General features: G+C 38.1%; 1 protein-coding gene across 1 annotated transcript; it reads right to left on the bottom strand.

Moving 5' to 3' along the window:
* Positions 1-709: 709 nt before the first annotated feature.
* Positions 710-27,125, bottom strand: LOC110040757 (rabphilin-3A-like). The gene is made up of 17 exons (XM_020746023.2): positions 26,976-27,125; positions 26,235-26,381; positions 23,481-23,610; positions 20,738-20,824; positions 20,120-20,209; positions 19,863-19,941; positions 18,666-18,983; positions 18,299-18,520; positions 15,942-16,018; positions 11,988-12,062; positions 11,167-11,276; positions 10,908-11,034; positions 10,739-10,753; positions 9,847-9,989; positions 5,249-5,330; positions 4,287-4,383; positions 710-3,093 (listed from the first exon to the last, which is right to left on the bottom strand). Exons 1-17 carry the CDS (start codon positions 27,047-27,049, stop codon positions 2,963-2,965), a joined length of 2,004 nt encoding a protein of 667 aa, XP_020601682.1. The 5' UTR covers positions 27,050-27,125; the 3' UTR covers positions 710-2,962.
* Between the last annotated feature and the right edge of the window lie 183 nt (positions 27,126-27,308).

The raw sequence follows: 27,308 nt of genomic DNA on the forward strand, positions 1-27,308 counted from the left end.
GAAGTTATTAACGGTCCACAAGCTTTGAGTCGAGTACTTCTTTGTACACAGAGGGCATCTTTTTATGATACTAATAAGTGAGAGTTCTTGTGGTAGACAAAATGTGTCTTTGAAAATTGTGATCCGCAGCAGGGTTTGCTTTATCGTCGCATACGTATCAGTGTAAACAAAGCGCGAATTTCGCTTCTCTTTTACACGTATCTCCCAATTGCAATATTTCACGGTCGATGGATTACTTTGAGTTCTTTAGCACATACTTATGTCTATGATCTTCATTTAATGGTATCCAAATTCAAAGTAATTCGTTAAAACGTCACTTGTTTACACTCCTTTCGAAGGTTTATTAAACAGAATTTGAACTAATTTGCATATATCACCTTTCGCCGTCGACATTGTCACGCTTTCTCTCGTTTCCTGAAAACATACCTGTAGGGTCATGGCAGCTTAGTTTACCTTTATAGTTTAAATTCGCTCCCTCACATAAAAGAAGAGGGTTTCTTAAATTGTTGCTGATTTGATAACTTGTAGGATGTAACAGATGCAACTGGACTAAAGGTCACTGTAGCACAATCTCGTCCGCGGTGAAACTCACAAAGCGTCCGGTTTCCTCGAAGCGAAGCGACTCGAAACTCGAAGCGTTGTTGCTGCGATTCGTGCAGCAGCAGTCCGGATAATAATTTCAAAAGCCGCTTTCTCTTGTTTTCATGTGTTTTTTACTTTATGAGTGTAGGTATTGTTTAATTGAGTGGTGGCCATTTCACCAAGAGTCCCGATCATTTTGCGATCTAAGAACTCCCACTCGTTTGCTTGCTTACATAAAATATCCTGCAAATATCCTGCAAATATCCAATTAAATAGACTGAAAAGCCCCAGGATCGACTCTCCACCTCTTCTTGTCTAAGGCTACTGTGATTATCTGCTTTACAGCTCTGAGATGTCCTTAAGATGTTTTTTGGGGGGCTTCGAACAGTATTCTCTTCTCCCATAATCACTCTAAATTTTCAGCGCAGCATGAGAGTAATACAACCAGTGACGTCACTAGGCTGTTTTGGCCGCGCCAAGATGGCCGCCAATTTTGGGCTTAACCAGCCAACTTCGAACGGCTGAAAAAGCAGTTTTCGCTTACCGTATGCAAAAAAAAAGTCCGCAGTGTTTCCAAGTAAGGTTGAAACTTTATTACTAAGCAAAAATCTCACATACGAAAATTCCGTTTCAGTGGCACTTTAAACCTTTTTAGAGGGTTTTCTGGTTGTCAGTGGCTGCTGCCATCTTGAACTTTTCTATGTCTCTAAAATGATCTCAGAAGAAGTTCCGCAACCAGCTTTCTAGAGTGTTGTTTATTTATAATAATTTATTGACTATTGGATAGCTAGTGAATTTACATAGAGTGTACGTAAGTTAGCAACTACCAATGCTCCCTATATTCACAGCGCAACTGAGTGAATTCACTCTACTTTACTGTATTTCTTGTTGTACAACCAGTCGTTTGCAATTGGTTTATGTGATAAAAGATTAACAAATCACCCTACGTTTTTTTGGCACCCGTCCACTTTGCACTTGTGCCATGAATTCAACAATGCTATATTGACTTTACCATATTAAATCTTTACCACATTGAAGACAGACGCTTCTTATGTCATTAATCCAATAAATTCATAGGTATAAATGAACACTGTCCTGTACGCTGCATATTAATACCGTTTACAACTGTATTGCTGAATTGACAGCTTCTACCTGACTTTTCTTGCAACCACAATAGTGCAATTACACCTCAACAAACTCCATATTGTGGGGGGGGGGGGGGGGGTAAGGGGGTCAGAACCTTCGCTTCCCGTACCCTGCTCTCCCGCTTTCTGTACCTGCATCTCCCGACTCCCGCGCTTGTCCGTCTTGCTCCCGTCCCCTGTAAATAAGGAGACTCAAAACACATCTTAGTCATTTATCTGGCAATCCTTGGGCGTTCCCTTTTCCTTTTTTCCTTTGTTTTCAGCCTTGCTCCTGTTACTCACGTCTTTTAAAAGCTTAAACGACAATGACGTAACCACCGTAAAAGGGTTTCCAATTTTACCGGAAGTAAACCTCAGTTGTTTAGCCCAAGAACGAAATTTCGTTTTTCCGTTGGTTCAGAAGCCTCAAAATAAGCTCAATGCAAGTCAAATAACATTTTGCGTTGTTGTTTTTTAGAGTAGTTTAACGCTTAATAAATGATTCCCCATTTCTTAGAACTCCCACTTCCCTCCCTTTCCTCTCCCGCCTCCCCCCCTATTCTCCCGGGCTCCCCGCCCCCCTGTCCCCCTCCACCATATTCCCTTTGGCATAAAGAATCACTGAATAAAATGAACTCAGAACAACAAAGTTAAATGAACAACCCAAGTATATAATGAAATGTTGGAAAAACGAACCAAGTAATGTAACAATCCTTGGTTCAAATGTACAGGACATCATTATAATAATGAAACAGCACCATACTATGTACTTGAATTTAACGAAGAATGAGCTATCAAGAGAAAATTTACCCTTGCACACGTGATGAGAAAATAATTATTGCTACACTACCATTTCTTTTTGTTTTTAGGTCGAAAAGGGAAATAGTCATTATTGCATGGTACGAATAAACTGTTGTTTTTGTTGTTATTTGTTACATCTAAGTACAGTAATACCACACAGAACTGCTTGCTACATTGGGATTGAACCGTACCTACATTTGTAGCCATGCTCTTAACTTTGCAAAATATCATGGTTAAATGGCTGCTAAAAATAAATAATATAATTTAAAATCCCTTTCGTTTTTATTACGTGTTCATTTCACTTGAAAAATAACATAATTTGGAACATCCCCCTTTATACTTTTTAGTCTCCATTGTTGCCTTGTTGTGCGATGATCCATGTTAACGACTCGTTGCGTAACTTGACTCGAGCCACCTTTTGATTGGTTGATTTTCATCATCAGCCAGGTGACTTCTTACTCCTGTTCGTGATTGGTTAGTTTTTCCAGTGTGTGCCAGTGTGTATGAACCTGGTTTGGCGTCTTAAGCATGTCGTACCAATGCATCAATGAACTGCCGCTTGAATTAATATCCATTACAACTCCACCTAAGAGAAAAAGGTTGTCATTAACAAATTGTTACTACTTATTTTTTATTATAAATCTTTTTTGGAGACTTTCAATTCTATATACAAAATCCAAAATGGCAAACTGGAAGTGCCTTCTAACTTGGAATTTCTTGCTACAGAAGTGGTGTTGACAATCAGGTAACGTAAACTGCCGCTTATAAGCCCTGGGCTTATACAACTTTGTAAGGGGTTTTTAAATGGGCTTATAAACGGAGGGGCTTATATCCGGGGGGGAGGGGCTTATAACCGGAATAAAAAAAAAACCGTTTTGAAACGAGCTATAAACCATAAACTGTACAACTTTATATGTATGCGATTTCAAATCTAAATTAAGTCGCCACAGTTAAAGTACTATCTTAATTTTAAGTACATTTTTAGACACGGCCTCCATGAAAAGCAGTTTTTTTTCTTTTTTAAATTTTTATTGTACGTAGGCAGATAGGTAGATAGTCCAGTAACTTTGTTGACTGATGGAAAAACCGTGTATAAATAAAGTTATCTTATCTTATCTTGATCGAATTAAAAAATTGACGTCAGCTTTTCATGCGTCTGTCCTGTTATTGATCATGGATGTCGTCATAACATTGTCAAAGTAGCTGTGGATCCACGAGGCGATAGCCGAGTGGATCCGCAGACTACTTTGACAATGTTATGACGAAATTCATTGTCAATAACAGGACAGACGCATGAAAAAGTGACGTCAATTTGTTTTTTACGATAACAAATTGCCAACTTGTCCACTCTCGTTCGTTAACGCATTGCATAAACATATTATAAATTCATGTGTCTGTCCGCTTATTGACAGTGAAAATTAGCCAATGAGCACGCGAGAATTTCTGCAGTTGTCGTAAAAATACGTTTTTCATTTACTTGTAATAGAGCTTTAAAACATCATGATAATAAATTGAATTCAAAACAAGGCAAGCTTGAGGGGACTTATATCGGGGGGAGGGGCATATAAGCGGATGTATTTTGGGGTTTCCAGGTAGATGAGCCTGTTTCCAGGTAGATGAGCCTGTAACCAGGGGGGCCTATAAGCGGAGGGGGTGCGGCGTGGGGGGGGGGGGGGCTTATAAGCGGCAGTTTACAGTAAGAAAAAGAGGGGCCCACAACTTTTCCACTTTAAGTCAAAGTCACCCTATTTACGGTAAGCATAAGCTGGAGTTTCTCACCTATAAAGTCGTTGCTTTTTCCTACATCATAGTCCCATACTGTTAACTCTAAGCATTTTTTTGCGAGATCATGGTGAGCAATTTCATAGACAAACTCCTGTGTTGATGGAACAAAACCTTGTGAGCACTTGCCAATTTCACAGAGTAGGTTCATGATTAGTATTGTGAGGTGCCAAAAAATATTGATTAACCAATACTACACCAAACTCCAAGAGAGGGTCTGTTACACTTATGCGGTTTGGCAGTTTAAGCCAGTTTTGAGTGCTGATTCGCGGGTACATTTACAGTTCACTGGCGGTTTACGGTTAAGAAATCATCGCACAGTTGCGGGAAATCATAAATTTACATGTAGCTTGCGGTTTTCAGTTTCTGCGTGTTTCTGTAGCGGTCATTCAAACAGTAGGAGGCTCAGATGACTGAGATGACTGAGTGTTGGCTTTATCTTGCTTTCAAGCTTCTCCCTCAGCAAAAGATTACCTTTTAGGGCTTAAGACAATTGATTTGTTCAGTTCTTAAGATCTTTGTGAGGAGAAACACGATTATTTATTGAGAAGAATTTGTTGCTTACCGTTGAAAGATAGGTTATGATGATAATCGTCCTACTAGTAGGGCGGTTTTGGTTTTTAGGAGAAAACGAAAAGTGGTTGGCAGTTTCGAAGGAACATAATATGGCGGTTTACAGAATGTACAGTGTACGACCCCCTATAATAAATCCTCCCAAGGGGGAGGGGGGTCTCAAAAGCCAACACCTTTAAAGGAAAGTATAAATCAAAACTGGAATTTCCAGAGGAATTTAGGGAAGGGGGAGGGTTCAACAAAAAACCCTCTGTGGGAGTATTGCTATTTTCTGGAATAACACACTGATTCCTTCCTTCACTCTTGCCAGCTACTGGTAAAGTGACAATTTATTACAATAATTACATGTATTAAATGGGATCAGTGATCCAGCTAGTTAGTCTTACTTCATTATATTCAGGATTAAGCGTCTTTTTCTTTACGCTGGTTCTTCTCTTGGATTTTTTGTGTACATCTGGTTTAAGGTAACTGAAGAGAGACAGAGAGAAAACCAAAAAAAAACAAGAAGATCTGTTAGATCTTATAACCGCGCTTTTAAAATTTAACTGTTTGCTTAGCACTACCGTCGGAACGGAGTGCACATTCCAAAGTAGTCATTGATGATTCTTTTCTTACTGTAGACATCACATCACTTGATCAACACAAACTGTATTATTGCACCATCAGTGGTAGCCATTGACAAATCTCCGATGACCTAATGGTCTTAATCTTTGTAGAACTTTCTTCGGGATATGTATGGGCATGAACGATATAAATGACACGATAATAACACTATTAATAACAGCTTTCTTTCTTAAAAGTCATGATTAAATTTAATTGGTGTTTTCCACGAGTAAATGGCTAGTAAAGTAGTCACACAAGTCATATAATTTAATAATAAAACTCTATCCCGACCGATGTATCGATTTTGGTCACTCCAGTGACCACCGATTGAAAACGTGACAGAAAATTGGCGTTACTTTCGATTCTCACCAACTTTGGACAGTGGGATGATCTCATCATTAGCCAATTATAGGCCATCTTTCAGCTCTTTTCGTCATATCCCCCCCACGGGAGAATTTTGTCAAGTTAGCTAATTTAGTATGCAAGTCAACGTAATGGCGGTCACCGTCGACAAAATGTTTATTTGCTCAAAAATTGCGGCCAAATCTTTCGGAGATAGAAGTCAAGACATTTGTAAGGATACGGAAAGTAATTTTGGACCAGTTGCTGGCTTCTAAGACTGAATTTATCCAGAAGTTAGCTGTATTTTCGTTTTCGTGCCGAAAGCCACGCGATAAATTAATATTATCGGCTTTTTCTGCTGTCTTGTTCTGTTTTTTCTCTTGGTCTTTTTTGTAGTCCGCCGAGGCCAGTCTTTCGTCTAAATCAGTTGAAAAAAGTTCGAAAAAGATGTTCCCATTCAAGTTTAAGCTCTCAGCCGATAATTCTGGAGTTTTTTGGCCGAAACGTCAGCTTTGTTATGTTCGTGTTTTTCGGTTGCTATGGGCGACCATGGCTTTCTTTGTAAGGTCAAGTCTAGGGAGTGAGGTCACAAAAAATTCTAATTAATTCTGGTTTTGTTCGATTTCTATGAAATTTTAACACGATAAAGCTGGATTGTTAAGGAATAGATTTACCGCCTGCCAATGTGTGGCAGCTATTAACGCTTAAGTGATATATCGCTTCGAAATCAGGGTTTCGAAGAGATTTTTTTGCAACGTGTGGGTTCGGCGTGATTTTGTAATCGGAGGTTTTTGTTGACCCCGAAGGAAAACATAGGCACGCAAGGCGTGCAAGAGTTATTTTTTTGTGTGAAGTGTCGGAGATAGGAGCATTCATGGTACAGTAATGATTTGGTTAATTTGACATTTTTTCTTTGGTTGCGATGTTACATCGGTCATGGTAAGATAGCTAAATAGTAAGCCATAAAATGTTTGACTGAACAAACTACAGTAATCTGACATGTCTCCAGATTAATGTAGATACCATCTTATTTTCTAACAGGCAATTTGATTCGTTCTTTGATACAATCCGGTGTGACACGCGCACATGCATAACTCCCTCACTCACCGATCACATAACCCTTCCAGCCCCCAAGAGGAATTTTTGCTCAAAAATACTCAAGTTAATTTAGGGACTTTTTCGCATTTTATACGAGACGTAAGTTTACCTTTTCACACAACACAACACAACACAACACAACTTCACCGAAAATAGAAAGAAAGAGAAAAAAACCTCTGACACGTTGAAAGTCTGATTTAATTAAATTGCACTTTAACTTGGTGCCGCGCAGTCTTCAAAGAACATTTGAACAGTTTTCATACTTTTTACCTTAAAAAATATCGGACTGAAATGAATGTCACCAAATAAAACTTTTAAACTGCTACTGCAGAGACGTAAAAACCGTCCAGAAATGAAAGCTTTTTTGTTTAATATCCTGGAAACAATAGCCCATAACTTGTCAGCTCTTATTGAATTTACTCCCATATAAAAAACAAAAGTGTTAAGTTACCATTTGTTACTAAAGATAGCAAACCTCTCGTTGGAAAGAGTGGTGACGATTCGTCCGCTCTAATTGAATTTACTCCCTTGTGAAAAACAAGAGTGTCACATTACACTTAGTAACTAAAAAACAAAAATATCTTGTTATATTTACATGCAACAAGAACAAAACAATCGTTACCCACACTTACTAATGTAAACGTTAGGACTGTTTCAAATCTAAAGTATCGTCCCCTCTAAAACATGTGCTAAGAACTAGAAGCGACGATTCGTGACCTCTAATTGAATTTACTCCTTGTGAAAAACAAAAGTATCAAGTTACCTTTAACTAAAAATAAAAATATCTCGCTGCATTTGCATACTACGAACTCACGAACTGTTTCAAACCTCAAGGTTCATCTCGTTCATTTAACTAAAATCCTCAGCCTAACCCACAGAAAATGTCGGAGTAAACCCAATATATGAATACTTCCTCCTCTTTTATAGAAGAATGAATACGGCCGTTCTGAACTTTATCGGGATCAGATCTTCTCATATACCATTTACCTTTACAACAAGAAATTTGATTGGCTGTTTATAGTAGATCCAATCTGATTGGTGTGACATACATACATCTCTCACCCGCTCACTCACTCACTCACCCATTGACCCGTAACATACTCGACGCGCCGACTAAGAGGTATTTTTTGGAAAAAAAAAAACTCAAAAATAGAAAGGAAGAAAAAAACCTCTCTGACACGTTGAAAGTCTGATTTAATTAAATGCACTTTAACTTGACGCCACGCAGTCTTCAAAGAACATTTGAACAGTTTTCATACTTTTTACCTTTAAAATATCGGACTAAAATGAATGTCATCAAATAAAACTATTAAACTACTACTGCAGAGACGTAAAAACACTCTAGAAATGAAAGCTTCTTTTTTGTTTAATATCCTGGGAACAATAGCCGATAACTTGTAAGCTCTAATTGAATTTACTCCCATATGAAAAACAAAAGTGTCGAGTTACCATTTGTAACTAAAAATAGCAAACATCTCGTGGGAACAAGTGGTGACGATTCGCCAGCTCTAATTGAATTTACTACCTTGTGAAAAACAAGAGTGTCAAATTACCCATTGTAACTAACAAATAAAAATGTCTCGTTATATTTGCGTGCAATAAGAACAAAACAATCGTTACCTGCACTTATTATTGTAAACGTTAGAAATGCTTCAAATCTAAATAGTCTCGTCTCCTCTAAAACATGTCCTAAGAACTAGAACCGACGATTCGTGACCTCTAATTGAATTAACTCCTTGTGAAAAACAAAAATATCAAGTTACCCTTTGTAATTAAAAATAAAAATATCTGGTGCCATTTGCCTACTTCTAACTCATGAACTGTTTCAAAACTCAAGACTCATCTCGTTCATAACTAGCCACCATTGCACTGAAAATTATGCACTCTAAAACAACCCAATGTAAGTATGTAACTGTCACACTCTCCTCCAAACCGGACTAAAAATCACAAACCGGCAACATACACGTCACTCTTTATTTTTCAACCACCAAAGTCCTTGTGTTTACAGATACCTTGTGTTTCTCACATACCATTTACCTTTACAACAAGAAATTTGATTGGCTGTTCATAGTAGATCCAATCTGATTGGTGTGACATACATACATCTCTCACTCACTCACTCACTCACTCACTCACTCACCCATTGACCCGTCCATAACATACTCGACGCGCCGACTAAGAGGTATTTTTTTTTACAAAAAAATAACTCAAAAATATCCGAAAAAGGTCATTTCATCGATGATTCAAACGAATATAAATATGTATATGTTCCGAGCGAAATTTCTGCTGAAAAAATATAATTTTTGACGAACGCTGGGTTTTTAATTTTTTTCCCGCGAAAGTCAGTATCGGAGATGAGATTTATTAATGTTTCAACAGCTTTTGGCGAGTAAACATCACAGGTTGCGTGACTCAAAATTTGGCCGAGTGAAAGCTTGGCTCTGGTCGCATACAAGACGAAAAAAAAACCACGGGTAAACCATGAACCGCGCTCGGCCCATGGCCGCGCGGTTAATAAAAAAATTAAAAACAAAAACAAAAAAACCCAAGAGTACAACTATAACACATAATTTATTTACAGTAATTAAAGAATACCCTTTCCATGGGTAAGGTATTTTGATGTTTTGTGTTTTGGGGTTCAAACTTAATTACCTCCAGTAACCAGCCCTTTATGAAGAAAAGAGAGGTTAGGGTTAGGTACTTTGGTGCTTTACATCTATTTCACTTTTCCTTTTTTTTTGGGGGGGGGGGGCGGGGGGAGGGCTAGGGTGTAGTAAATCACAGCTTCATTCAAACACCTTCCAACATTGTTCTGTATTTTGAAAGCATTCCTTTTCGGTGGTAAAAATTGAACAATGCTGATCAATTTGCTTATTCTCACCACCTGTCTGCTTGATGATCTAATGTCACTTAAAGGAGAAATCAGATATTGAAGACTCACCACTTGACATAAGGATCTGAATAGCCGTTAGCGTCCATGGCTGCTAGTCCGGCACAGCGAATCACACCAACAACAAGTTGATTTTTCTGTGACTTGTAGTTAAGGGAGAGCTGAATGCGGCCAAGATCAGGCTCCGGAGATTCCTGCAATAAATTGTAGTTTTGACAGTCCGTGCTTTTAAATTTGCTTTCCCTCGGTGACCTTCTTGCTTAAGTCAAAGCAAATTTAAGGCTTATAAATCCTCACCTTTTTAGTAAGATGATAGACTTTTAAAAACAAGTTTAACTTTGAAAAGTGAAAAGTGAACATCATCCCATGTACTTATTTAAGTGATCTGCAGCTTATTTATAAATTTCATTGGTTGCACACTAGGGTTTCATCCACAGAGTAGAACCACTACATGATCACTTGACACAAGATTTGATCCATGGAACAAAATTTTGGCATTCTCTACTTGCACAAATCCCATAATACACCTCTTTTACCCCCTCCCCCCCCCCCCCCCCCCAATATTTCGCGTAATCATTGTTTGCAATTTCTCCTGGAACATAAAGATGTCCCAAGAGAAATCTAAAACAATGCCTATGCAAATTTTTTGGGGGTAAAAGAGGTGTATTATGGGATTTGTGCAAGTAGAGAATTAGAAGTCTGTTTAGTTTTTAAAGTTGATTGGTTTAGGCAGAACTTCAATGTTTTGCTCGTTGGTGAAGGGAAATATTATAAACATTTATGGTACACGTCTATAGAAAATGCCCAACTCATCTGTTACATGACATTCACAGAGTTTTATTTCAGTTCTAAACACAAGTTGTTAGGATTGTGAAAACAATTACAATTTTTATTGCAGTTGATAATGGTTTAATATTCTAAAAAGCAAAGTAAGGTAACATACCCGTCCATCATCAAACTTTTTCATGATCCACAATAAGATTTCCACCAATGACAGAAAGGTACAGATATACAAGGAAAAAAGCAACACATGTTAACATAATGGCTGGGGGAAAAAGAAACAAAACACTGACGGAAAAGTGCACACTTATAATATTAAATTTCATACTCACAGAAGCTCTAGAGACAAGTGACCTTTTCAGTGACTGCAAAGGCTTACTGTGGAAAATTTTAAGAGTCACACAAGTCTCCCCAATAAAGCTGTTGCGACCAAGTTTATCTTCATCAAAAATCTGAAGTCTGTTGGAAGAGAAAGCAAAAGCAATAAGTCTGATTTATGTGCACTGTTTCTGTGGATGGTACATGTGTAGTACATAATAAGTTATCAACTAACTTGAGGATCAAAGCGGGTATTATAAACTAATTATCTACCTGAGTGATTTCTTTGATATGTCGTCATCTGTGATGCCATGGTATACCAGCGTTTCATCAAATTGTGGGTTAAGAGTCTTGTACTTTGTATGAGTCCTTAACTTGTTACTCTAGGAATGCAGTTTAAGGTGGCATATCAAGTAAGGTAGAGGCAATTAAAGATGATGTTAAAAGTAAGAAAATGGTATGCCACCCACAGCCTTGCTAGACTGGACACTAAATAACCCAGGGGTTTCAATCATTAATGTCTACAGCAGGACTGGCATCTGGTTTTTGGAGGTGGGCAAAATTTTTTGAACTGAACTTCTTTACAAGAAAAACTATCCTCTAGATGATCAAACCAGGTGGGCAAAATCATCCTCACCGCCGGTCTATTTGCCCAATGCCCAGCCCTTAATGAAATCCCTCAGTGATACCACTTACAGTATAAGCATTGCTCCCTGAAAGGAAATGTCATGTATTAGAAAACTTCTTATACAGCATTCAAACAAATCAGACACCACACAAAGCAAGACACCGAGACATGGGGTGGGGTGAGTATATCTGTTACAATCTTGAGACGATTCACATTTCTAATCCCCATTATGAGATGATAATGAATTTGTACTTAATATACAGTACAGTCGAATTAGCCAAAGGCACACCACTTTTTCACCAAGAAAAATGTCCACTTATGAGAGGATGGAAGGTTAGAAATCTAGTGTCTCTACGTGGATGGGACCATGATTAAATGTGTGCCATGAAAGGTATCTGTCTACCGGAGGTGTCCCTTCACAAAGGTTCAACTCAATTTCTAGTAGGCGCATGTATACAGACTGTACCTTACTAGCACCAGGGAGAAGGTGAAGCTTAACATAAGGATCAGATGTACCACCAGAATCCATAGCTTTCAGGCCCTGCAAAAAATGAATCAGAACAAAAAAGATAAGTACTGTAAGTTAAATAAAATTTACAAATTATGAATGATAACCCAGATAACACACCACAAACAAGATTAATGAGAGTCATATTTTCAAATTAAAGAGTTTTTCAAGAGGAACTTGTCATCGTGGAGGACTCCCATATAAAAAGGACAGGAATGCTTGTTGAACCTTTTAGGGGTTAAAAGAAAATGACAGGAGATAATGTGTTGTTTTAGACTTGATACCTCTTCAAGGTGAAAAAATTCTTGAAGCCATGCTCACAAAATAGGATCTTGGTACCTTGCAGGGGTTCTTTGCCAAATTTCAGACAAGTACCCCCTCCTCTTTATTCATTCATTCATTCTGTTTATTTTGCCTCTTTACTTAATGTACAGTATTTATAAATATTTTAATGTGAGGCGAGGTGACCTCTAGAAACCATCAGGCTTTTAGTTGAGGCCACCTCGTACATAACAATACGGTTACATAAATAGTGCAACAGTGTGGGCTTTGCAAGTTCAGTTATTATTTTACTAAAAACTCTTGCAGTTTTTTCTTAAAAGTGGGAAAACTTGACAATGAAGTGCTTGTAACAGGAAGGGAATTCCAGATCTTTGGACCTTGGTAACGAATTGTGAATTTTGTTTTAGATTTGTCCGGCAATGATGCACGTGCTAATTATTGGCTGTTCTGGTGCTATAGCCATGAATTTGACTGTTTGTAAAAAACAAGTTGAAAAACAATGGAGGCAACAGGTTGTTATGACAATAGTACATAAATTTAGCTATTTGAAACGTGTTGATTTGATAAATGTCTAAAATTCCTAATTTGGAGAATAAAGGAGCAGAATGTACTCTACAATCTGAATTGGTAATAGCTCGCACAGCCCGTTTTTGCAAACAATAAATTCTATTTAAGTTAGTTATGTATGTGGAGGGACGGTGGCCTCATGGTTAGTGCGCTCGTCTCCGGATCGAGCGGTCCGGGTTCAAGCCCTGGCCGGGGACATTGTGTTGTGTTACTGGGCAAGACACTTTACTCTCACAGTGCCTCTCTCCACCCAGGTGTATAAATGGGTACTGGCGAACTTAATGCTGGGGGTAACGTTGCGATGGACTAACATCCCATCCAGGGGGGGGGGGGGTAGAAATACTCCTAGTCGCTTCATGCTACAGAAACCGGGATAAGCTCCAGCCTGATGGACCACTTGGCTCACGTGCAGACTTTACTGTTACCTTAGTTATGTATGTAGACGACCATGTAGAGTTACAATAGGTGATTTAAGGATAAATTAGCGAGTAGTACAAGGTGAGTTTAGTTTTTGAGGATAGATAGAAGCGGGACCTGAGTAACATTCCAATTGATTTGGAGATTTGTTTACATAAATAGCTGAATGATATGATATTTACAAGTAAGGTGCTCCTCAATATATACCCCAAGAAATTTAGTAGCGTTGGTTTGCGTTAAAAGTTGGCCACCAAGGGAGATAGAAAAGTTGTGGTAACATTTTTTCTGCCAAGGTTTAATTGAAAATGAGGTAAGACATTTTCTTAACATTTACCAGTCAATTGCAGACGAGATTTTATTAAGCAGATGAATTAATGTGTGTGATATCGAGTGATTTTTACCAAAACCAAACTGACGAAGATGGAATATTTGGTTTGTTTCGGCAAATTCAACTAAACAATTATACATGACCTTTTCAAAGAATTTTGAGAAATTTGGCAGCAAATTGGTCTATAATTAACAAAAAGACTCGGATCCTCTGTTTTATAAATGGGAATTACTTTACCTATTTATGTGGGAGTCTCCCCCCCCCCCCCCCCCCGGCTTGTCTTATGTGCAGATGCACATGGCAAGAATTGATGATGATACTGTCTTGAGAGTGATCCACGATCTGTGGCAGTGATGCTCTACATATTTGGCCTTTTCAACCTCCATGCTTTAAAATCTAGTTTATTGCCGTGTTTTTGCCAGGCAATATAAACGTGTGGGAGAAATAGCGTTCTCTTAATGATATATAACATTCTTTCTAGATCTAATAACTTAGAATTGTCTTGAATTTCAAAATTTGTAGATTCTAAGGAGTCAGGGAGTCGGCCTGATTAATTACACGTATGTTACTTATGAAAATAAATGTACTGTGCACACCCTGGGGATTACTCCCTTATATGGGCTATATAGGTATGTGCGGCCCCAAAGCAGGGCTCAAAATTGTGACTCACTGGTCGCCAATGCGACCAAAAATTGAGCACTGGCGACTAAATTTTCAGAACTGGTCGCCAGTTGGTGACTCGTGTTTTGTCCGATAACTAAATAAAACCATGACACAACTTTTGTTTTTAAATCTTCATTTTAGGAAATCAATCAGATATGGTAGCTAGTATACAACTCACCTTTCCGTCCCCAGTAAAATAATGTCTGAATATTACAAGATAATCGAAAAAATTGAGTGTATTTCAACACGTCGATACTGCGTTCACGGCGCACCATATTGTTTCAGCGGCTTCTTCCGAAACTGGGATCGCAGGTGCACTTCAACACCATGTGCTTTTCATTTGCCGCGAAAATGGCGGCAGATACCAATCAGTTGAAGGAATTACGTGAATCTTTGCGTGCGGGGAATGAAGATTCAAGCATGGTGTTGTTTGTCGGCAGCGAAAAGCGTTGAGGAAAGCAAATCGAAAATAAAGAACAGTATTTCGAAGAAGTAGAAAGGGAAAATACGCAAGGACCGTGTTTGTCTCACAATGAAAACCATGGACTAGAAACGTTTTATGCTTTGCTTCATTTAAAATGACTATGGAGACAACCATCACCTTCGGACCAGAGACATATCACCTGAGAACAACAGTAGCTTTCTGTAACTAAGTGTTACTCGTGTTGTTTTTAATTGTTTTCGCTCTTCAATTGTGACCTTTCTTGCATGCGAATTAACGTATAAAATCTTGTTCCTGTGTAAGTTATATATAAAATAAGTTGGTGACCAAAATTTATGATCTTGCGACCAAAATTTTTCCATTAGTCGTCAGCTGGCTCCCGAACGAAAAAGTTAATTTCGAGCCTGGCAAAGGGTATGGTTTTTCAGCTGTTTTGATCGTAAATAGGGTATTGATTTTAGCTGATTTTAGCCATTTTGGTCATAAATAGGGTATGGATTTTGCACTCTAGCCTTGAAATGGGTATGTTTTTAAGAAGAAGCCACTTTTTCATCATTATTGAAAAGAAGATCAACAAAAGCCCTTCACAAATTATGTTAACGGTTATTTAACATTGGTCTGAACTAGGGAACTAATTGTAATGCAGGTCTGAAACAGGGTTTTGATTTAAGGGTCAGGTCATAAATAGGGTAGGGAATATGGCAGATTTTGGTCATAAATAGGTTAAGGGTTTTGGGAAGCGGGCTACACACCGCCGCCCAATTTTTCCGTGTGTACCCCCCCAGGTGTGCACAGGACCATGGACAGTACCCAATTGTCACTCTTATACAGGGCAGGAAAAATTTCAGATCTGATTGCCTGCGGCAGGTATCTTTTGCTTTTGGGCAAGTGAAAATGGAAGTCTGGTGGGCAAGTGAAATTAGCCTCAGTAGTCTTATTAGTGATAATTTCCAATCAAAACCAATTTCAAAACTTAAGACTGCAAGATTGGCAAAACAAAGAGTTGAAAGCTGGATTAATCAAAAATATCCAAGCATACTTGATTATAGACAGTACCTAGAGTAAATGATGTAGCTGATAAGCATGAACATTGCGCACCTATTGGGCAATAGTAATTCAATTAGTGTGGGCAACTGAAAAGTGAAATGCACTGGCTCACTGGGCAACTGGATTTCAAAATTTATTTCCTTCCAGGCTGTAATAAGAAACTTACATTTGCACAAATGACTGTCACCTGAAGCTGACTGTGTTGTTTATCATAATGAACATCAAACTCTATTGTTCCCAAACCTGCCAAAATAGGAACAAGAAACAAGATTATATATTTAAGCTTATTCACTCACTTGATCACACTGTGTCAAATTGTACTGACAGAGATGAACACTGACCAAACTGAACACTCAGTCTGACTCAGTTAAAGTAAAACTATTTAACTGGTACTTAATTAACACTCTCTACATTCCACATCGTAGAGTTTGTAATCACTTGCAATGAGACTTTCACACACATTCTTAGTATATAAAAAACTCCTAAGAATCCCACTTTTGGAATTTGAAAATGATGACAGAATGAGTCATTGAAATGTCATTTGAAATTATTATCGCTGATTTTTATTCTTAATATAATCAAATAAACATTGCAATTTGAAAGTCTGGTCTGATTCAAAATGGATCAAACTTCAAACTAGAACTCTACCCTTGTTCTAACTTAAAGGCATATGGATGAAGACCTCAGGTAAAATCAATTTTACATTTGAATGACAGGTATTGAGCAGTGTGGTACATGTTAATTATGCAAGTGAATGTATGAAAAGATCATATATTGAGATTTATTTGAACTATGGAGAAAGATGTAAAGTTATGTGCTCAACTTATGCAGTTGTGAAAATAAAGCGTTTAAAAAATGAGGTTTAAATAGTATTCGAACTCTTGAATGACTAGTGCAGCACTAATAAAATAACGGTGAGCTATCAGGCCACCTGGGAGCTGTTGACCCCTGCAGGGGGGTGGGGGTTCCCCTATAAAAAAACACAGGTGCTGGTCAAAAATTTTGAAACAAACCCCTAAGAAGTACCAAGATTCTGTTTTGTGGGTGTGGCTTGAAATTTTTTTCACCCCTAAGAGGTTCCAGTTCTAAACCGACACATTAAGTCCTGTAGTTATATTTTTTTCAGCTCAGTACTCTGAAAGCTTCTGCTGTGGACCCTTTGAGGCTAAACACCCTAAGAGGATTAAGAGGTATCAAAACTGCTTTTTTTAACCCTTGAAGGCACACCAAGCTCCTCCATCCTTTCATATGGGAGTTTCCCACCCCCCTCTTAAGGGGCTGTTAAGGTTGTGAGTTCCTAATATACCTCTAGATGGTGAAGAATACAAATGAATGCAAGTAAATGACAGATCATATACTAAATTAATGATATGAACCATGGCGAGAGATGTAAAGACATGAGTGATCACGATAACAGTTGTCGAGGAAAAGGTTGTTGTTATTCATTGTGGTAGATGCAATAATAAAGTGTATTATTGTTTGTCTCAAGATGTAGTCACTTGAGATGTAGATCGCGACGTTTCGCCTGCTTACTGCTAGTCTTCTTCAGGTGATAAGGTCGACTGATTGCACAGTATCATTTATATCACAAAGGTTGGCTGTGATTGGTGCATTTTGATCCTCCTATTGTTCCATTGTTCCGGCGAGTAGCTGTTCCCTCAGTGGTCCGCTGTTGTACCATTGTCCTGTTGTTGTGTTTCTTGATCGTGGGTATCCATGCTTCAGGAATTTCAATTCCACTATCCCTGGGATAGCCGGAACAATGGAACAATAGGAGGATCGAAATGCGCTAATCACAGCCGACCTTTGTGATATAAATGATACTGTGCAATCAGTCGACCTTATCGCCTGAGGAAGACTAGCAGTAAGCAGTCAAAACGTCGCAATCTACATCTCAAGTGACTACATCGCGAGACAAACGATAATACACTTTATTATTGATAACAGTTGTGTACATAACGTAATGAAACCTGAAAAAAAAATCAGGATTGAACAATTAACAGGATTCATAGCCTTGACAAACGTGCAGGGTTCAAATCCTGTTCAAGACTGAATTTTTTCAAACTTAATAAGTTGTGTATGTAACTGTGATGATCATTCATGTCTTTACAACGTTTATTACGCATACAAGGTGGTCCTAACTTTCTGCAAATGAAACTCCGGGAGGTGACCATGCAAATGACAATCTTGTCCCTAGAATTCGCTATTCTTTTAGTCAGCACCAAATGGAATGTGGACTCTGACCAGTAATGATGCATGGACTTAAATAAGCTTTAGCTTAATGCTGATTAGCTGAAAATCCAAAATGAGCACTTTAAGGCATGCTCAAAAACTCGGAACTGGCCAAAGTCTGTGTTTTTGGTGCTGACCAAAAGAAAAGTGGCCTTTGGGGACAACATTGGCCAAATGAAAGATATAATTGAGCAGTATTTTCAAGTGGTACTGTTTACATTTATGTCCAATGCAAGGTGATACTATACATATAGCGTTTAAGTGCAAAAATAAACCTACTGTGTGGCTTACCAGCATCCCCAGTATCCTTAGGCACAGCAGCCTCAGACTCTTTAAATGTCCTCACCAGTTCATCAATGTCTTCTTCTTCTGTGTCTTGCGTTTTAACCAGTGGCTTAGCTCTACCATCAACTTCGTCTCTCCTGTCTGGTACCGTAGAATTGACACTTCCTGTAAAACTACCACTTTTTTCCCTTTTGGGTGACTCTGCCCTTGTATGACTGCTATCTGGTGCTAAAAATCAGAAGGGAAAAAGAGTAAAATCTTAGAAGCCAAGTAAACCTCTATATAGTCAGCTACTGGAAGAATCTACCATGAATGAACTGAAGGAAATTTCATCTAAACTGATAATTAACTTTCAACAATTTTAAGCACTTACAGAGCTGGCCATTCGTGGTTTGAAGTGAACTTGAATTTTGGCTGATTTCAGATGGCCGACGCTGCTTTTCATCTTGTGTCATCGCAAGAGTTCTCTTGCGGAATGGAGGAGGAGTGTCTATGCTTTCTAATATGCTGCTTCCAGGCATTGACATTTCCGCTGATCTCCGATTTGTGAAGGATACTGGGTCCTGGGAAGATCTACCTCTGTTTGAATGTGTGTACTCTTTAGAATGTTCAAACAACATTTCATCTGAGGAGCTGCTAGACTCTTCCTCCTCTGAGTAGCTTTCTTCTCTGATATCATCATCCAAATTATCTGTACATTAATATTTTAACAGTCAATTGCAAATAATATTGTTAAGACCTCTTGCTATTTGTTATTGAGTCTTAGAGGTACCAGCATATAATTTTTCCTCAAAATACATCTATCATAATTTTTTCTGCTTATAATTCTTTTATTTATTTTTACAATAAAATTCTTATTAATTAAAGTTCTTTACAGCAGCATCTAATGCCACACGTTTTGCGAATTGTTTCATATGGGAACTCAACAGATCTATAACAAGAAAATCAAGAGAATCACAGAAAAATGCTGACACAATTGGACAGATTGATGCATTGCGATTAACACTGCACACTTATTTTGCATCAACACTCGCATTTGTAGCCCAATCAATTCAATGGAATGTCAGGGGGCCATTTCGGCATTCACCAACTTCTGTGCCTTAGGAAAGGACCGATTAAAGCAAAACAGGATATAATTTTACCAAATTTACGTTTCGTATTTAGTAGAAATCTACAAACATTCTATCGTGAATGCTGTTCCCTGATTGGCTACACTACTCACTATCGATTCTGTTGTAGATAGTGAGAAGCCTAGCAGAATGCACTTGCTAACAACTCTCAGCCACTTATTAATGTTTTTGAACTGTCTGTGAAGAGAATATAGATTAAAGTTTTGAACGACAAGTAGATTTATACTAATTAAAAACAATAATTATTCACTCTATTTGTGATTATAGACTTAGGCTGTGCATGCTCTTGTCAGTTATCACGCGAGAAAAATCTCCAGCTGATATTATCTAACTGATAAATAGTTTGCGGGGATTTCCCTTGAAACAGCATGTGTACAGTTTTATTCTGGGAGACACCTGCAAAGGTTTGGAGTATTATCTTAACATTAACCATCGATCACCTTTTGATTTAGAGTAACTTGTCCATGTGCTGTTGTACTTATAATTTGATATGTCAGAGCTATTTGAAGCAGTTGTGTCCTGCAAATCAACCATGAGTCTTGTGTTAATTTTTTTTACTGTCTTTAAATCCATAACTTTTAAGATACTAACAGTAAAATAATTATCATGGAAACATGTCTGAGCAAAATTTTTCTTTAACTTATTTGTTTCAATCTATGATTCATAATTTCTAGTAATGAGAACTCTGCAAACTCACTTTTCTGTTGCTGGATACTCGGCTTCTTGCTTCAGGGTATGTGTATTTGGGTATAGCTTTAAAAAACCAAGCACCAGTTCTTTTCCATAGCTACAGTAAAACAAAATAACAAGATTTGAAATTGACCCAGACTTATTACCAGAAATTTATAATAACCCCTCCCATGCATACCAAACTAATAACTAAAGAACACTTCCAACAGTCTATTACAACAAGTTTATCTAAATTAGTGATTAGTACCACATTTCTCTAATAAGACCCTTCCTCGTCTCTATAAATAGCCTGTGAGTAGGTTCTGGCTGGAAGAGTCTGATTGCTGTGGGAAGGACTGAGAAGGAGCTGGTTGAGACTAAAGTGGCTGAGGGGGCTTGGGGTGGGGGTTGGGGTGTCAGGGCCTATAGACAAAGGTTTTCTCTCCCTTCCCTCTAATCCCCCTCCTAGCTCCTTCTTCCCATCTTTTCTCTTCACCCATCCTTGACTAGAGAACCTATTCACAGGCTACATCTCTATTAACTCCTCTCTCCTGAAAAGATCTTGGAAAGACTGACAATTGAAAACAGGGTTGTGAATATACAGCCTCTGCGGTAATGGAAATGTTACAGTGGTGTTGGGATTTACCTCTCTGTGTTCACTGCACAACATACACAGCCATATAACATCACCATCGCTATCAAGAGTATCCAGGCCACACTTCTGACAAACGTACTGAAATAAATATAAATAATGGTAATTGAACTGAGTGGAGTGCAATTTGGTCTGAAATCATACGCGTGATTTCAAAATCGAATGAGTGCGCAGCGCGAGTTCGATTTGAAATCACAAGTATGATTTCAGATCAAAATTGCACGACATGAAGTTCAATTGCCACTTTATTAGATCCATTTTGAAATTGCACAATTTTATCGCCTTAATTTTTAGACTTTTGGTGTATTGTTCCAGTAGCCAGTTTGTTAAAAAAAAAAGCGGAACCGGAAACGCCTTTACGTCTCATGCAAAACGATGTCATGTGACGAAAACTCATCCGAGCATGACAAAGAAACAAGCGGTTTTGAAGTCAGAACGAAAATAGTCTGCTTCAGGTATAAAAGTTCAATTCTCGTCGGTTGAATCAATGATGGAAGGTCTTTCTTTCTTCTGTGGTTGAGGCTGAGACTTTTCATTGTCTTTGGAGAAGGAATTTGAAGGTGCATCCTGCGTAATTCTGCGATGGATTTCTTTTGAGTTGTGAAACTCCCTCGAGTGCACGATGCCCAGTGGATGGTACGTTTTTTTTCTTTCGTACCATTCAATGGCATGATTTTAAGGGAGTCCAGCTCGTTATCATCTCCGTTTCTTTTTGTGACCTCGGCGAAGGACTCAATACTCAGGACCTTGTCAAGTTCTTGCGGCGCCATTTGTTTCAAGATATCTCCAAGATGGCGGGACTAACACCAGCTTCGTAAGATGTTCATTCATTCACTGTTTTGTGGAGCGGGGCGTATTTTGACTATGTTTATTCACAGCGACAGAGTTGAGCTCTTTTGTTGCTTCATTTGAAACTACCAGAAACCTGGAAACATCTACCTTGTTGAGATGGCCCTGAATTTGTTGTGTGGTTTTCGTTTGTTTATGTTTTACTGGACTCGGTATGATACGGATTTTGAGCAGATGTTGAAGAAAAATCGCCAAAATATTCGTCAAAATGGACACTGAAAGTTGGAAACTTCCATTAAAGTTGGTGTTCAGCCTGAAGGAGCTAATAATCATCATTTAGAAACTGTAATTAATTACATTCGTCAAGTTTTTTGGAAAAAAAAACACAATAACAACAGAGTTTTGGCAATACTAGTTGCTAAATTCTCCACACAATGGCTTTTTGCCTTTCATTTTCCTGAAATTTTACTGTTTACTTTAAACTAATATTGAAATCTGATTTGTTGTTTTGTTTTACTGTCCCATTCTCAATGGCTGAGAAAAAGATGCAATTTAGAGCAAAAAATAGTGCGATTCGTGAATAAATTGCACCATTGAGAGCCAATCAGATTGCAAGGATAGCCAGTGATTTCAAAATGGATTTAATAAATAAATAAATAAATCACTTTATTTATTATTGAAATGTCAAAGTGTTAAGCACTATAGCTGTACAAGCAAACAAATATTGGGAATTAAACAGCAACTTGTTAAAAATCCCAACTGGTGGGAGGTTGACCACTTGGCTATTTACAAAGCCTGGAGGAGTTGAATTTGAGACCACCAAACACAAATCCATCTAGTGGCAGGGAGGAGCATTTGAACTTGGAACCTCTGGATTACAAATCCAGCCCGCTAACCATTAGGCCATGCCGCCTCCACTAAAGCATAAAAGAGTTGGTCAGGAGTCAAACACTTAGTCTAACAAGGAACAGAGATTTCAAAACAATTTGTAAAATAATCTTTTGAAGAAGTGATTAACATAAGAACTTGGACACTTCCCATCCAGATCACTATACTGAGTGAACTAACAATCTCTGTCTACTATCCATTCCCTGCTCAGCAAGCACATAGAGCCACTCAGAAGTAACCTTACAGGGAACGATGATGTTAGTATCAGAAACGATTATGGAGCAGGATAATCTTATGGAATGGGACTTGCAATAAATGAAATGGGACTCTAGTGAGTGCCCCCCTTTTCAATAACCACTCCTGCTGTTTTAAATAAGCGTCCCCTTCCAATAAGTGCCCTCATAGCAAATTGACATAGCAATCAAGCCATCAACATAGAATTTATTAGACAAATGAATTATCCAGTCAATGTAGTCGGCATTGATTTCTCATCTGAATGTAATGTTGATCACATTGATTTGGTATAAAAATGTTTGAATATAAGGGCTCTCATTACAGTTCTAGAGTTAATTAAAAGTCTGTTGTTTTATATTAAATAATTATTGTTGTACCTCATTCAGATGAATTACGTACATTCAAAATGAAACAAGTGCCCCATTGCACCCATATCTGATAAGTGCCTCTGCCCCCCCCCCCCCCCCCCCCCCGCCACCGCAAGCCGCAAGCCGCATGTACTAAAAGCAAATTGGCAAACCCTTCAATCCATTGAAACAAGGCGCACAAAAAGGGCTGTTCGGTCAGCGGGGACAAGTAGATTTTACCGCTGGGCAAGTAGCTTTTCATTCTCACTCACCCAATGGGCAAGGGCCCAGGTAAGTCATCTGCTTACTAAATATTTGAAACAAAAAGTAAGACTTGCCCAGGGTAAGGAAAACTTTAGAGCTGCTTTTCCAAAGGGAAAGCTGGAATATAATTCAAGTTTCTTCTAAGCCCTGGTCTAATGCGACATAACGTTTAGACATTGTCTAGTGTCTGATGTATACTGTTAGTCAAGGTGTACCTTCTCACAAATATCACATCTCTTTGCAACAACTTTCAAGGTTCCGAACTTGGAACTGCATAAAAGGCATGTATCTCTTCCATCTCCAATGGCATTATTGCGCATGTTATCCAACTTCTCTACCAGTCGCCTAGACAGAAATATCCAGCAGTACCAAATACTAGATTAAAACATGGAATGAATCTACAATATTTATAGAGATGTAAAAAGAAATAAAATAGTTTGAACCAAAAGAAAATTCTTAAAATGACCTTATAACTTAATCAAAGACCCCTTGCCTGAGCTGCCTCATGTCACCTTTCTAGTGCGAAGAAATCCACTGCTAAACCAAACAAATGTAATGCAAGCGTAACGCTAGATCAAGTACACAGGATACATTTTTACTTCTGTTAATTTTACGAATAAAATTTGATCTGGCCAGATTCGACCCTTATTGACAATAATTATTAATTTTAATTTGTAATTTAGACCTGTTTGCTTACTCTCAGAAAGTGGGCATTATATGATTACAGTGTTTTTTAACCATCTCATTGTGATCCCTAGATTTTACTAATGTTATGGTTGCATTTAGCTTTTTGGGACACTATTTACAACCCTTTATCAAAAGGGTTTCCTCATAAAAACAGATTGTCACAGAGAATTTTTGGAATTCCTGATGTCTTCCATTTCAGGAACATTTACATTTTATTAAGTACAGATTAACCAAAAGTTTGTAAATCAGAATTATTTGCATCAAAGGGCGAATATATATTCAAAACCGGTTAATGATAGAGGTGGAAGGTGTGGTGGCCTCATGGTTAGTGCACTGGACTCTGGAACAAGCAGTCCGGGTTCGAGCCCTGGCCTGGGACATTGTGTTGTGTCAACTCTTGGCAGGGCAAGATGTTTTACTGTCACAGTGCCTCTCTCCACCCAGGTGTATAAATGGGTACCGGTAAATTTAATGCTGGGGGTAACCTTGCGATGGACTAGCATCCCATCAAGTGGAGAAGAAATACACCTAGTTGCTTTATGCTATAGAAACCAGGATAAGTTCCGGCCTGACAGACCATTTGACCTATTCCACCAAAACAAATTTCAATTGTGCTCTCAATATCTTCCAAAAAGAGGCTTCACCAATACCATACATATGCAAATTTATTTTATGGCTAGCTCCATGAGTGGGCAAGATGAACCAAGTCCTGCACTGTGATTGGCTACTCGAGCAGGCAAGATAGAGCTATCTTGTTGCTCAGGACTACCTCCTGTGTCCCACAAGAAAAAAAATCTCCTAAAAGCCACGAGGTCAAGATGGCTGGATATTGGCCTTGTTCTTTTTTTTTGCGAGTTTATGGACCTTGCCTCCAACTCAGTCCATAAACACAACATCTGAGTATATATGTAAAGTGTGTAATATTTCCCCCAGAAAAGAAAACTTCTCTTTTTTTCTCACATTACACTAGCAATTCATTTTTTAATTTACATCACATTTAGCAATTAGCCATGCAAATACCTCTACTCTTTGTCTCTCTTTCAATGATTGATTTTGACGTTCAGTCTTTTTTTAAGTAATTGCTGTAGCATTGCTGATCAATGTTGTTGTAGATTATCCAAATCAATAAGTAAATAAATGTACTTAGAGTTAAGTATTGGGTAGCATTTTGGGAGAACACCATTGTATTGTAAGTAATGTTTTTAATTGTACGTTTCATGTGAAAGTATCTCATTATAAGCAGTCTAAGTATTGTACGACAGGGTTGTATCTAGTAACACGCCAACCGAGGCACTTGCCTCAGCAAAAATTTGGAATTTTTTTTTATTTTTTCAAGTTTCCATAATAGGCTTAATGCAATAAAAGAAATAATTGAATTATATACAAGAAACAGTTTCTTTTTTAAGAATTTTAGTCTGGCTTAAAGGTCATGTAAGAACAGAGCACAGTATCTTAAGTAGTGAGAGTACCCAGTATTGATATGTAAATAATAGCACTTGTACTTAGCAAATCATGTTATAAGTATTTTTCTTTCTTTTGTTGGAATAAATAAATATCACAAAAAAGAGGTAATATGGTAATTCAAACTTATGAGAGCCTTGATAATCATGAAAATGACAAAATTTAATTATACATGAAGACTGGTTGTCCTTGGGCGGGAAGGATTCAGTGACCTTTCAATTCAGTTAGTAAGGGTTAAAGGCCAGTTCAAGCTTAGAAATGAAAAACACAAGCTCACCGGGAAAAGTCAAGGCTGTTTTATCGAAATAAAGCACTGCATTTAATTTACAGAGATCATTAAGTCCAGTCCTATATAAAAGTTTTTTTGTTACGAATAACTGAGGTAAGTCTATTAGATGTCTGGATACAATCAATTGTCTTCTAATTAGCCTAACAGATCAAAATGGTCAGAACCAACCAATCAAACATTAGCTAGCAGGTATTGATCATTAGAAAAATATATCAATTCACTAATACTCCAACAAGCATCTTTATTTCAAGTGCTTATGGGGAGGCAGTTCTCAAAAAATATAACTACCAGAAACGTTCATTATGTACTGCGATTATCATTATTGACCGCAATGCACTGAAACGCTTTTTGACCAAAAGAAAACAAATTATACTCAATGTAAACATCAATTGAATGCAAATCACGGCAGCCAAAGTGTTAAATTTTAATGTAGAATATATATTACATTTACATTTTCTTTCATTCCGCACACAAAAAAAACTCAACCTCAGGGATCTCTAATGATGTTTTAGTTCGGCTTAATATTTCTTACCCGATCCTCTCTTCTTCGACTTGACGAATTCTATCAGCGCGCTCCAAAACATTTCTGATGATCTCTTGTTCGTTGTCAGTGATATCTGTCTTTCTGCCAGTCTTCCTTGCGGGCCCACTTGAATGAAAAGACCATCCCGAATTTAGCCTAAAATGAGGTGAAAAATAACCCTCACTAACGATGTACTTCAAGCTAGTGCATTTATCTATCAGCTTACTCTTAATTAGCATCCAAAAGTTCACAAAATTACAACGTAAGCTTATTTAATCTTGCAAACTGAAAGAGGATAAAGAATCAAGCCTGATTGAAAATAGAACGATCAACCAGAGAGAAAAAAGCAATGTACTAACAGCAAATTCTCCAAAGACTTGGGCCATCTCGTACGAGTTTTCTTAAAAAATCTTTTCAAGACTTTCTTGGGACGGAAACACATCGTGTTTTCATGGCCAAACAAAGCGTTGTGTACAAGCGACCACTCGCAGGTATCTCAAAACCAAACTGACAACACGCACAGAAAAAGCAGAAAGAGATGATAAGAATGGTTGTAAAAACCAGGTGTTTGCGGCTAAAACAATTTTGAATTATTTAGGAACCGGAAACAGAACATTCATTCGCTGTTCTGTTCTGTTCTGTTCTGTTCTGTTCTGTTCGCTGTGCGTAAGATAACAAAACAACCAGATTTCCCTCTATAGATATGGTAAATAATTCTGTCACGGTACGTACTAGCTAAAGTTAACTCACTTCGCTCTTAAGTTCAATTGCCGATCGTTCGGGCAAACCCATCGTTGTTCTTCTTCACTGGCTAATTCTCCCATGTCTGATTCTTTTCTCGAGGAAAATCAGCAAAGCTAACATTAAGTTGGAGCGGCGGGAAAATCTTGCGTCGTCTTCATCGCTCGACAGCCTGCGTCGAGTCAAATGAACAGTTCACTTCCTGAAGTGGGTGTGCAAATTTACTCAACGGGGGAGAAAAATCACGCCAGCAATAAACACAGAGCAACTTGAATTTTCTCCACAGCAATGCTTGAAACCATTAAAATCTGTGCAAAATCTCGTTACCTCCCACTTACACTC

This window comes from Orbicella faveolata, unplaced genomic scaffold (assembly GCF_042242905.1).
Source record: "Orbicella faveolata isolate gen_17 unplaced genomic scaffold, um_ofav_v1 contig_47, whole genome shotgun sequence".
Taxonomy (NCBI): Eukaryota; Metazoa; Cnidaria; class Anthozoa; order Scleractinia; family Merulinidae; genus Orbicella; species Orbicella faveolata.